This window comes from Brachypodium distachyon, chromosome 2, assembly GCF_000005505.3.
Source record: "Brachypodium distachyon strain Bd21 chromosome 2, Brachypodium_distachyon_v3.0, whole genome shotgun sequence".
Taxonomy (NCBI): domain Eukaryota; kingdom Viridiplantae; phylum Streptophyta; class Magnoliopsida; order Poales; family Poaceae; genus Brachypodium; species Brachypodium distachyon.
The window spans coordinates 49,599,061-49,612,597 of NC_016132.3; the positions used below are offsets into that span (position 1 = coordinate 49,599,061).

Genomic DNA, 13,537 nt, shown 5'->3' on the forward strand with positions numbered 1-13,537 from the left:
GTCTCGAGAAATACGCGGACCATGACTTTATCCTCTTCTTCCTTAATTTGGAGTAAGTTCAATTTTATATATGGAACCGTTTGTTTTTTCTAATTCAGTCTTTCTTATACGCACTTAGATACTAAAGTTTGTTTCTTTTGAAAACAGAGACCATTGGGTGACACTACTCATTTGTTTGCCTTGGTCCGTGGTGTACTACTTCGATTCACTACTTCCGAAAAAGGGTGTTTGAGGTCGGTTCTGGAAACCCATCAAATCACTCATTAACACTGTCTAGAAAGTGGCGACCAAGGGAAAACTAGCTGGTAAAGGCTATAAAGACGAGCCTCACCATAACCACAGGTTCCCTTGCTAGCAACAAACGCCCGACAGTGTGTTCTGTGGCTACTACTGCTGTCACATCCTTATGGAGAATGCCAGCATGTTTAAGCCTGAGCGGCGATGAAAGAATACTGGCGGCCCCGAATGACAATGGGACACCGACCTAAATGGGTCGTGTATAACATTCAAAGGGAGGTCGTCCGTCTCATCAACAATGAGGTCATCAAGGTTAGTGGGGACTTTTACGAACGCGCGGAACAAGTGGTGTCTAGGGTTCACCCACAACAATAGCTTCAAACTTGAAATGAGATACATTTGTATTCTTTATATGCTTCTATGAAATTTTGACACTTTGTAATCAATGTCGTGAAGTGAGAAACATTTGTATTCTTTATATGCTTTAAATAATGCGGCTTTATATACATTTGTATGCTTTAAATGATGTGATGTGATGTGATGTGCTGTGATGCGGCTTTATATGTATTTTTCTGTGCTGTGATGTGACGTGCTGTGCTGTATATATTATTCTGTGTATTTCCTGTATATTTTCTGTGATTTTATACATTTTTTTAAATACCGAAAATGTATCGATCGACACTGATGTGGCAACGCGACCGTTACTGATGATATATACATCAGTAATGGTCGGGTCGGCCCGCACGCCACTGATGATATATACATCAGTAACGGTCAGAGTGACCGTTACTGACGTACCATCATCAGTAACGGTCGACCGTTACTGATGTTGTTTTTCGACCGTTACTGATAAGCTTTTCTGTAGTAGTGTTGGTGTTGTCATTGTTACGCGGAAGAAACGATGGGCTGTTTAGAAGCAAGCCTAGCTAGATCTCCTACGAAATTTTCTCGTCGAATGAAGTTGCAAAAGGAGATCCGCCTGAAACATGTGCAGCTGGATTCAAAGGTAAGCTAAATCAAAGTAAGTGGGCCAGCGGGGGCAGGGGTCGAAGATTCAAGGCTTCTGAACCGGGACTAGTTTTTTGCGGCCACGAGAATTTCGTGAAGCCTGCAAACTGTATTTTCGCTACACGCCAAGAAAGCTTTGAGAAGAATCTGACGACCGGCTATATTCAGTGCTTGCCGGTGATTCCACATGATATTGCGTGACATTATTATTATTCACGTGTCGTTAATACTAGTATGGGAGCGCCTGGGTCTCAGTCAACTGAGAAAAACTGATTTGGGTACGGTCTATGACCCGTACATAGCAAACATTTGTTCTGGAAAAATGAAACACTTGTTCTGAAAATAAAGAAAAGGCAAACACCTGCCATTGTTTTCCATCAATCTGATTAGGGCAATCAGTTAATTAACTTTTGTAAAGAAAAACTATAAAAAGACACCTAAGACCGGCCAGCCTCGCCTTCCCATAAAAAAACCTGCTTGTTGTTCTATGGTTTTCGGTTCGGTTTTCCTCATAAATTGGGTGTGTCTACGGTAAATTGTCTAAGCTATAAGAAAAACACTTAAATCTTAGTACTCATACACACAAAACTCAATTGTGCATCATGAGTCTTAATGTGCAACTCATCTCGTAAAACAATTAAATTGCACCTCATGAGAGATCAGATGCAGCTAAAAAAACACAATTGCACATCATAAGTCTTAATGTGCAACTCATCTCGTAAAACAGTTAAATTACACAACATGAGAGATCATGCGCGTCTAAAAAAATCAATTGCACATCACGAGTCTTAATGTGCCACTCATCTTCTAAAACAACTAAATTGTACATCATGAGATATCATGCACAACTAAATTAAAAAACTCAGTTTCACATCACGAGTATTAATGTGCAACTCATTCCTTACAACAACTAAATTGCACAACGTGAGAGATCATGTGCAACTAAATTAAAAAAACTCAGTTGCACATCATGAGTCTTGATGTGCAACTCATACCCTAAAACAACTAAATTGTACATCATGAGATATCATGCGCAACTAAATTAAAAAAAACTCAGTTGCACATCAGGAGTCTTAATGTGCAACTCACCCCTTACAACAACTAAATTGTACAACGTGAGAGATCATGTGCAACTAAATTAAAAAAAACTCAGTTGAACATCACGAGTCTTAATGTGCAACTCATACCCTAAAACAACTAAATTGCACAGCATCAGAGATCATGCGCAACTAAAATATCAATAGCACATCACGAGTCTTAATGTGCAACTCATCTCCCAAAACAACTAAATTATACATCACGAAAGATCATGCGCTACTAAATTAAAAAAACTCAGTTGCACATCAGGAGTCTTAATGTGCAACTCATCCCTAAAACAACTACATTGCACATCAGAATAGATGATGTGCAGCTTACAAAAAAAAAACTGTTGCACATCAAGTGACTTAATGTGCAACTCACCCTAAATAGCTAATGAAGCCAAACACCATCCGTATCGGTGCGGAACTGATCTAACCTTGCCACCTCTGCACGTCCGGCTCTCTAGCATAAATGAACATATCGCCTCTCTTTGGTGCCCCAAGGGTGTTTGTGATTGATTCTGGGAATTTCTAAAAAAGACCAAAAATAACCCATTACCAGACATAATATTAATGGATCTTTTAATTGGGAAAACTAAACAAGGTAGTAGGACATCATTTATACAAGACAAAAAAATCAGATGCTAACTACCTATTCAAAAAATGCATGGGAACATGACAAACAAGAAACAACGGTATTAACTCCAAAATAAAAGTTTGTCTACAGTGCACAGTGGACTAGAGCAAATATGCAAGGCGTTCACAAAAAAAAAAAAGATAAAACTTGGCCACTGTAATCATACATTCAAGCCATCCTTTTTTATATGCTACAGAAATTTGATCACTGCCACATCGAACAAAAAAATTGGTCATTGAATCATGCGGCGGTACTTATTTGGACACTACAGAAATTTGCTCACTGCTATTTACATCGAACAAAACAATTGGTCACTACATCATGCATTCATACAAAACATCGGCAGTGATATGAGCAAAGATCCAGCGGGGGAGTGAAGGTTGAGGCGGCGGAGAGCTCAGCACAAGAAGAGTCGGCGTCGGGAGGACGAACCGGTCGGTCAGAGCATTGGATAGGGCAAGCCGGCCGTCGATCTTCACGGAGGCGGCGCACTGACATGTTCCGAAGTTGCTAGGTGTGCATGCGGTTGAGAAGAATACGCTTCGATCGAACAGATCTCTTGAGAAGGATAAGTTTCGCTCCAATCACACTTTGGGCCGGTCCCAAAAAAGCCCAAAGCACACAAACGTGAAGGACAATGCGGCCCAAACAACAGCCCACACCTAAACAAACACAGAAAAAAGAAAAAACGCACCAATCTTCACGCGAACAAACAAATGGACGGTCCATATGCGTCGACTGAGAAATAAGTATTTCTCAGGCGGCTGATCAACAGCAAATTCGTAATAGTATATTAGTCACTGGGTCGCATAAAATGGAGGGCTCAGGTTTGTTTGGTAGCATCTTTACCCTCTCCACGACTGAAAGGCTATCGTTGAGTTGATTCAGTCGTTCGTACATCTTCGAGCTGCAATTTCTTTTTTCTTTTGTTATTCCTATTGCCTTTTGCTTGGAGCATACAAGAAAAAGCAAACAAGATGCCGCGTGCCTGCCGGATCAGTTGCTTCCGCTACATGTTCCTTCGCATTGTTCCAGCCGCGTCATCCGAGCCGCCTCCTTCGAGCCTTCAAACCGAAGATAAGAGATTGGGGAACACCATGGTTCGGCAAGGAAAAACGACCACCAGAGTGCTCCCTGAAGGTTGACGAAGCAGCCGAGGAATATTAGTGTAGAAAAGAGTTGCTAAGGCAGACACACGGTAATTAAGTTGCACCAGAAATGAAATTGCACCTTTGACAAGTGTCATTTGTATCTCCGGCTTCTGTCGCACCACCGCGTTCACTTGGACCACAAAACCACAGCCAAATCTGACGACAATGCAGATACACAAGACACATGCTAAGAAACCTGTTCTCAAGGCAAAGTATATCAGTGTTCAGTCTCAGTGACGAGTTTGGCGACTGCAAAAATGTGATCTACCTAGTCCGTACATAAATTACTTTGACCCGATGATTCTTTAGCACGGCAATACCATAAAAGGAAGTACGAACTTATTCCGCACAAAATTAGAGCGCTATTCCCACGAGGAGAGTTTCTTTGAAAGTGGGGATTTCGTTTCTTTTGGGGATGCTGGCGGAAGCCTACTATGTCCACAGGCCGTCAGGCCCGCGTCAACCGCGCCGCATAAATCACGGGAAGACTGCGCAAGTTAGGTGGGCTTTACGGCCACATATTGCATACCCGGCAAGGCCCGCATAGCCTCCTGGTAGCTTTCCTCAGCCCTCGCGCACAAATCCGCAACACAAGGCCACGCTGCTCGCCGCCGCCTGGGCCGCCTGGCGCCCTGCTCCCTCCTCGTCGCCACCTGCGCCGAGCCGCTCCCACCCAGCTCGTCGTTGCCTGTGCTTCACCCGTCCCTTTCTCTTTCTTCCACGCGCGTATTTTGATTCGATCCTAGAAGCTGTCAAGAATGGCGGAGGAGAAGGCGGATGGGTGGCGGCGGAGGAGGAAGGAGAGGAGAGGAGGAGAATAAGATGGAGGAGGCAGAGGCGGACGAGGCGGCTGTGATCGATCGAGTCCCCGAGGGCAGTATGGGATCGTTCAAAAAGGAGAGCAACCCGACCAGCCACCCTCCAAGAAGTACAGTGTACACCACTCTTTTCCCTCTTGGACTGTTGGTTGATTTTATGAGCGCCTCATGCTTGCTGTTGTTGCTGGGTAAGAAGAACCTGGAGGAGATCGAGAAGAAGCCTGCAGATAAAAAGGAAGAAGTCTGAGGAAATAAAGAGGAAGAAGCCTGAGGAAATAATGAGGAAGCAATCATAGGAATTAAAGATGAAAATGGTAACTTTTGTGGCAATCGGCTACATATGTTATGTCAGGAACATTAATAATAATTGCAAGTAGCTACATTGTCCTGGTATAATGCATACATAAAACAACAGTACAAAAACACTATGAAGCGAAGTTCACTATTTCACCTGAAATTAGGATCCTTAACCAAGGTTTAATCTTGGGTTTAAGCAAAATCAATCCTGCATTTAACAAAACCAAAGCTGATTAACTGAATTTTGAGATTTGCGATTTAAGTAAAATTTCATCCTACTAGCAAGCCCTTAGATTACTGAAAACTAGATACTGGCATGATGGTGGTGCCTTTCACATGCATATATGTGTATGTTGCTTTGTTCCTGTTGAGAATAGAACTTAGTACCCAACACTGACAGCAGCACATCGATACATGTGATGGATTCTCCTTGAGCCGAATTTGCATCAAAGTCTCTTAATCTGGGTATCACCGTTTTTCTGTTGGAGTCTCTTTGACATGAAAAGGGAAGTTTAATGGACTAGGTTTTATGGCTAGATACACGCCACTCAGCGTGTTCGAGAAAAAGGTTTTATGGCTAGATGTAGAACCGAGAGATGAAGTCACATGAGAAATGAGAAGTCTGGAATTAAAAAGGGTGCAGCTTGCTTTGTCCACATTGTTCAGTACTTCTCTTTTGTTATCCTGCTACAAGGTTTTTGTTTGTGAAAACTGGACTGCACAAAGAATCGTTACAGTTCAACAAATTCGAGACTCCTGTGGCTGATTGTAGCGTATTATGTTAGTTAAAAGACTATAATCCTGTCATATGGTTTATTGAAATTTATACCCACAAAAGAAAGTTTATTGAAATTTAGCCTGCTCTGCTCAAAGCGCCTGCTTTTCCTTCATGTGCCGCGGAGGCCTGCATAACTATGCGGGCAAGCCTTCATGAGGGAAGTGGCTCCTTCTAAATTTGCATAATACCCTATGCATCCTGACTGTCGTGCAATGCGGGCACGCGGCGGAGAGGTCCACTTGCATCCTGACTTTCACATCCCATTCTAACAATTTATTTGTGGCAAGCCCTTCTAGCAACAATCTAGACACAACCCCGTCTTGAATCAACCGGAGAATCCAAAACCAAAGCGAGGAGATCAGGAACAAACACAATTATTTGTTTTTACTTATAGAATTGCAAAAGCCGCAGAAGATATTGTGTACAAAATTATCCACACAATCTTGGTAATGCACAAATTAAATTATGAAATATGGCATGTAAACTTATTGATACAAATTATGTAATGGACAAGCTTCTTTTTATGACATGCAACTATTAATACTACCTCTGATCCAAAATAAGTGTCTAGTTCAAAACAGAGACACTTATTTTGGATCGGAGGGAGTAATATTTAGTTCAGTAATTCCATAAACAAATGACTAATATGATCATTATTTTGGTATATTATGACATGCAACTATTAATACTACCTCCGATCCAAAATAAGTGTCTCCGTTTTGAACTAGACTTGAACTAGGCTTAGTTCAAACCCGAGACACTTATTTTGGATCGGAGGGAGTAATATTTAGTTCAGTAATTCCATAAACAAATGACTAATATGATCATTATTTTCGTATATTATTGTTTGACTACCAACATTTCCAAGAAAATTGTGCTGCGTGAAACAACATCGCAGCTGAATGCTGTCCACTCAATAAGGGTGACAAATATAGATAAAGCAATGTTGAAATTATTCTCTCTTTCGAGCTTTCTTTTTGGGAGAACATTGTTATCCAACAAAAAAGATGCTACCACTTTCAACTTCCAAAAGCTGGCATGGACTATGAACAACTCTTGCATTGAATATCATTTTTAACCATATCAGATATTGTGCACAATTATTCAACGACAACCACACAGAAGTGCATTGAAAAGATAAAATCATAAGAGATCCAATAATAAGTTTTCTATCGATGAAAGTGTTTCCAAATGTTGTAAACACGGTTAGGTAACATATTATGCAACTTTGCACTATATAATAAAATGCGACCGTGCATACATTTTTCCCCAACGTATCATATTTGAAAGAGCTAGTAGATTCTACTTTCTCTAGCATCGAAAATAGAATCTAAATCTCTGGCTATAAAATTTCTAGGGATCTGTATGATGGCACAACTTAAAGAATTTCTATGCTTGGGAGAATATGCATGATTGCACCAAAAACCTGCATTATGGCCTATAGATGAGCTTCTTATGATGACTAGGGGAAAAAAATCTCTGGCTAGAAAAATATCATATGTGATCGAGAAAAAGGATTTTTTTTTCCCGTGGAACAGCAACTGTACACATCGAACTCCTATTCAAAGCCACACCCTCCTTAGCATTCAACCAGTTGTTTTGCACTAGGTGATCGGTTCAATTTGGACTTACAATTTCAAGTGAAAATTTACATGGACACATAATTCCGGGGTGGCACTAAGGTCGATAACCAACAGTTACCAGATGGTAAGATTTTTCCTGGCTGAGAACAAATTTGTACCGTATACCAGACACCAGGAGTCCATATGTTGTTTCAGGATTAAATAAAGGTGAAATCAACAATAATATTGATGAAAGCACTGTTCAATTGCTCCAGTGCCATAAGCGATGTGTATTTCTCAAAAATCTCTACATAGCAACAATCCCTCCAGAATTTTCAAGAATACTACTAGTACCAAGAACCAAGGAAGCCTCTTAAGCTTGAGGAGATTTGACATGTATGGCACTATGGCAGGGCTCTGGTTGACACAGAGGGGATAAACACCTCAAAAAGACACCTAGAGCTCGAGAAGAGTTCGGTAACAGACATGTTTTCTTGAGGAACTACCGATGAAAAACTGGTTATTCTTATTATGAGAATAATCCTATTTTATATTTCCTTAAAACCAGCTACTAAAGTTGATGATGTGTTTGTATTTCAGAACTTAAGTTGTATGTCCCAATACCCCAATGTCTTCTGATTACTTTAGTGAACCCTAAGGCTAGCCACACAACATTCTCTAGAAATGTAACTCGCTTATGACATGCCAATACTAAATAGCAGGGCCACCATTGATAAGAGATAAAAGAGAGCACCGAATTTATTGTATGTGTCTGATACCTGCATACAACAAGCACTTCAGCTGCAGAGCTTACCAGCTAAAGCTAATTAAGGTTCAGACCCGACATGGAGTGGCGATAAAGCTGTCTCGGAAGCATGCATCTATATATTTTCATGGTACATAATATAAGTATAGCAACATTTTCTCTACTATTCAAATACAAACAGATTCTATGGCCAGATAACAAGACAATCAACAGACCGGTTGCACTAGACTTCTAGATTTCCTCCAATAAACCAAAACCGTACTGCTAGCAAGAGAAAGCCTTAGGTAAGTTGTCCAATTCCAATTGTCCAGTACACTGCACAGCTCATACAAGCCATAGGTAAGTGATACGAAACTGGTATCTCAACTTTCGGAAAGGTGATTATGACAAGCAATGTCCCCGCTTTATAAGCAGTTCGCTCTCCGGTCAGCTTCTCCGAGTCCACATTGAGCAAGGTAATAAAAAACACTAACAGGTTATACTTTTTCTCACAGAAAACATGTCCACTGTGGGATCATTGGTTCTAGGCCATGTCATAGAGGAGGTTTTGGATCCATTTACACCAGCTACCCCCCTCAGAATAACCTACAACAATAGGCTACTTCTTGCAGGTGTTGAGCTTAAACCATCTGCAGTTGCGAACAAGCCAAGAGTTGATGTTGGTGGCAATGATCTTAGGGTGTTCTACACGCTGGTAAGCAAAGACATATGCTACTATCTGACCATGTGCTAATCATTTTACATTTTCACAATGCAATTAACTTTATTACCTGAAAATTCTTATAACTAATCCCTCAACTAAATTGGTTTATTCTTCACCCAAAAGGTACTGGTGGATCCGGATGCCCCAAGCCCAAGCAATCCATCACTAAGGGAGTACTTGCACTGGTAAGACAATGTCAAGTTCGAATTTCCCTGTTCTTTCCTTATTTCCCGTGGACTAGATCACTAGACAACCACCTCGTTGTCATCACAATGTACACCCTCTAGTTTTTTTTCCGATCTGTTTCACATAATTCTCCATCCTTCAATGCATGCCCTGTTTTAATATAGATTGTCTTGTGTGTAGGATGGTGATAGATATCCCTGGGACAACTGGAGCTAGCTTTGGTATAATCTCACATTACATATCATATTTTCTAGATTTTTGTAGTTAAAAGAATTACTCCATATATCTTCGATGTACGAAGTGCTCCTAATCAACAGTCAGCACAAACTAACATCTTACATGGTAGTTGTTACAATGAACTATGACCCCACAGTTTATGCGACTTATAAAATTACATAAATAAAGTTATGGGGACTGAGAATACATGCATAAGAACAGTTTATAAAACTCTCATGGGATGAAAATGTAATTGCACTCAATGTGAATCCACATCTAGAATATCTCTAGCATGGGCAAGGAATTTTAACACTGGCCACTCTTAAAGTATTGTATTCAGAACTCAAGTACCGCTTATTTTAAGTAGTCCACAACTTTCCCACTTATCCGTAGGTCAATGTTCATCCTTGGAAACAACAGAAGCAACACAGGCAAGCAACAACCTTGAAATTAGAATATTAACACTTTATCTGCCTCGAAGAGTAACCTAGTAGCATACCTATCCAACAAATATGATTCTTAAACTCATCAACCAAACAATTAAAATATTCATATAAGTGATTAGAGACTTCATGCCCCTTTCAACATGGGAACGTATCAGGTGAAAACCTCCATTCAGTGAAAACTTTCAATCCTATTCATCCAATTATTGACTTCTGCTAGTCTAAACTGTTGAACAAACATGTTGCTTGTTAACACCTACTAACAATGTGATAGCTGCTCACTGCACTTACCGATATATGTCCTGTTTGGCATACTTAAGCTTAGCTTTTAAAAGCTTATGATCATTGGAGCGTTTTTTGTGATAGAACAAGCCTGACACCACTTGCAGATAAAAGCTCAATTTGCCGGGGAGGGAGAGACAGAGAGTGACTTATGGAGCATATAAGACTACAAACACTTATACGCAAGATTCAGCCAGATAACCTTTTAGAATTTATTTCATGACCTAGCTTATTTTGACAGTAGTATATAAGCTCAGGAGGATTAAGTTATTTGTCCCGGACAACATAAAAGAAATCTACAGCTTTCACAATCTCTTTGGGAACATAAACTTGGCAATGTTTGCTGCCCACTGCAAAAGTACTACTAAACATTAGTATAGATAATATTTGAGCCTACTTGCAGGCCAGGAACTTGTGGTCTACGAAAGACCAGAACCAAGAATCGGCATCCATCGCATGGTATTTGTGCTTTTCCAACAACTTGGCAAGGGGACAGTTTTTGCACCAGAAGTGCGACACAACTTTAACTGCAGGAGCTTTGCACATCAATACAACCTGGACACTGTGGCTGCCACATATTTTAACTGTCAAAGGGAAGCTGGTTCTGGTGGAAGAAGATTCGGGCCCCGAACTTCTTAAGAGTGAAAACAAATGCTAGAGACCATCGGATGGTATTTTTATGGGAAATGTATAACAATGCCACTAGTCAGACTCTCAAACTAGTGTGCACTTAGTATGAAACTTCGCTTTAACATTTGTGTAAGTTTGAATAATTGCACTTAGCATGAACTTCACTTTAATATTTGCAAGTCTATCACAGGGTAACCATCATTTATGCGTGAAGAGATCAAGAATACTTATTTCTTGAAGTAATGTTGTACCATATCGAACCTGTTGGAAATATGCCCTAGAGGCAATAATAAATTTGTTATTATCATATTTCCTTGTTCTTGATAAATGTTTATTATCCATGCTATAAGTGTATTAACAGGAAACTAAATACATGTGTGGATAAATAAACAAATACCGTGTCCCTAATACGCCTCTACTAGATTAGCTCGTTGGTTAAAAGATGGTTAAGGTTTTCTAACCATAGACATGTGTTGTCATTTAATAATGAGGTCATATCATTAGGAGAATGATGTGATGGGCAGACCCAAACCTAAGCATAACTTTTGATTGTGTCACTTAAGTTTAAATTGCTGTTTTTATTATGTCAAGTATCATTTCCTTAGACCATGAGATCATGCCACTCCCTAGTACCGGAAGAATACTTTGTGGACATCAACCGTCATCTCGTAATTGGGTGATCATAAAGGTGTTCTTCAGGTATATCGGAAGGTGCTTGTTGGGTTGTATGGATCAAGACTGGGATTTGTCACTTCATGTGACGGAGAGATATCTCTGGGCCCTCTCGGTAATATAACATCCTAATGAGCTTGCAAGCATGTGACTAATGTGTTTAGTCACAGGATATTATATTGCAGTACGAGTAAAGAGAACTTGCTGGTAACGAGATTGAACTAAGTATGGTGATACCGACGATGAAATCTCGGGCAAGTAATATATCGCGAGACAAAGGGAATTGAATACCGGATTAATTGAATCCTTGACATCGTGTTTAAACCGATGAGATTTTCGTGGAATATGTGGGAACCATTATGGACATCCAGGTCCCGCTATTGGTTATTGATCAGAAAGGTGTCTCGGTCATCTCCGCATGTTCTCGAACCCGTAGGGTCACACACTTAACGGTTAATGTCGCTAGGGTACGATGAGATAATAGATGGTGATATCGAATATTGATTCGGAGTTCAGGATGGGATCCAGGACATCACGAGAAGCTTCGGAATGGTCCGGAAATAAAGAATTATATATGGGAAAGCTGTTTCGGAAAAATTCGGGATATTTTCCGGTATTGACCGAGAATATTCTAGAAGGTTCCGGAAGTTCTCGGAAGGTTCTGAAATGTTCCGGATTATTTCTGAAAATTTAATTAGGCCTCTCTGTAGTAATTAATTAGAGTAATCTAATTAATTATCCCCCAATGGGCCTAAGCCCATCAGGGGAAAAGGAAGCCTTCGGTGGAGCCCTCCACCACGTGGTGGAACTCCATGTACGTGGGGAGGCCGGGCAGAAGGAGGATTCCTTCCGGGACTCCCCTGGCTGGCCCTAGCTCCTTTTTGGAGGAGGGGCAAACCCTGGCCACCACTCCCTATATAAATAGAGGGGAGGGGCGAGGGGAACCAAGCCCTCAGCTGGATCTCTCTCCCCTGAGCCCCTCTCCTCCTCCTCTACACGCAGCAAAGCTCTGCCCGCTGAGCTCTGCACCATAGCCACCACCACACCGTCGTGCTGCTGGAATCTCATCGACCTCTTCCCCTCACTTGCTGGATCAAGAAGGAGGAGATGACGTGAAGCTGAACGTGTGGATACCAAGGAGGTGCCGTCGGTTTTGCACTGAGATTGATCTCATCGAAAGTTCCACTACGCCAACAACGATCCCGTGATCGTAACGCTTTGTGGTTTACGAGGGTATGATGCTCATAATCCCTCTCGTTACTTACACCTAATAGATATGGTCTTGGGTTTTTTCCGCACTTCTCGTAGGAATTTTTTTGTTTTCCATGCAACGAACCCATCACTAAGCGTTGGGATTTTGCCTCTCAAAAATACAAATCCTTGACAAATATACCAAACCACACCTTCAGCCATGCATAAATAGAAGCAAAATGTATCAATGAACAAAATAATCTGAAACTAACTTGCTGGCACCCCCACTTGTGTGCCCTAGGAAAAATATATGTAGACTGGCCAAAGTAAATTGGGTTGGAATAATTTTCCTCTTCAACGTAGGAAAACTACGTCGATGAATAATATAAGAAGCAATAGGGCAAACACAAGCCACAAGGTTTGAACTTGGTGATGAAATCGTTTATCCACTAACTTGTTTAGTCTCTCTTTACTTATATGAAGTTGTTATGTTGGTGGACCCAGAAGAAATTTGAGTTGGGGCTCTTCTCTTGTAAATCAAATCTTTTGAATATTTTTATTGGACATTCCGAAGGATCTTCAAAATTTGAGGGGGTTGAGGCTCCACTTAGCATTCTTTGGGTCCACCTCGGGCTACTAAGATAATAAGGCACTTTGTATATAAAAATAGATAGTTTTTTTCTCCAAAGAAAAAGATAGGTTGGAATGCCCTATAATTATTGGATTTGCATTAGAAGAATTTGAGTTTGACCAAGCTATATCCAATTATAATTACTTGCTTTTGTGGGCCATTATAGAAGGACATATAATGTTTTTCCATAGAGTAGTCAGATAATAATTTCTAGAAGTTTGACTTTTTATTGGAACATTAACCTTGGAAT

The 13,537-nt window shown here is 40.6% G+C and overlaps 1 protein-coding gene across 2 annotated transcripts; it reads left to right on the forward strand.

Moving 5' to 3' along the window:
• The first annotated feature begins 4,689 nt into the window (after positions 1–4,689).
• LOC100834499 (protein HEADING DATE 3A) lies at positions 4,690–10,965 on the forward strand. 2 transcript variants are annotated; one of them, XM_024458297.1, is made up of 5 exons: positions 4,690–5,040; positions 5,127–9,027; positions 9,160–9,221; positions 9,403–9,443; positions 10,567–10,965. In XM_024458297.1, exons 2-5 carry the CDS (start codon positions 8,833–8,835, stop codon positions 10,800–10,802), a joined length of 534 nt encoding a protein of 177 aa, XP_024314065.1. In that variant the 5' UTR covers positions 4,690–5,040; positions 5,127–8,832; the 3' UTR covers positions 10,803–10,965. The 2 variants fall into 2 exon arrangements, with proteins under 2 accessions (XP_024314065.1, XP_003569807.1); XM_003569759.4 differs by having other exon boundaries at positions 4,800–9,027.
• Positions 10,966–13,537: the final 2,572 nt, after the last annotated feature.

What these genes read in the sequence shown, in the direction of transcription:
- LOC100834499 (XM_024458297.1), top strand. Translation starts at nt 8,833, where the DNA reads ATGTCCACTGTGGGATCATTGGTTCTAGGCCATGTCATAGAGGAGGTT. An exon ending in TTAGGGTGTTCTACACGCTG is followed by an intron (nt 9,028 to 9,159) that starts GTAAGCAAAGAC and finishes TTCACCCAAAAG; the next exon opens with GTACTGGTGGATCCGGATGC. An exon ending in CTAAGGGAGTACTTGCACTG is followed by an intron (nt 9,222 to 9,402) that starts GTAAGACAATGT and finishes TCTTGTGTGTAG; the next exon opens with GATGGTGATAGATATCCCTG.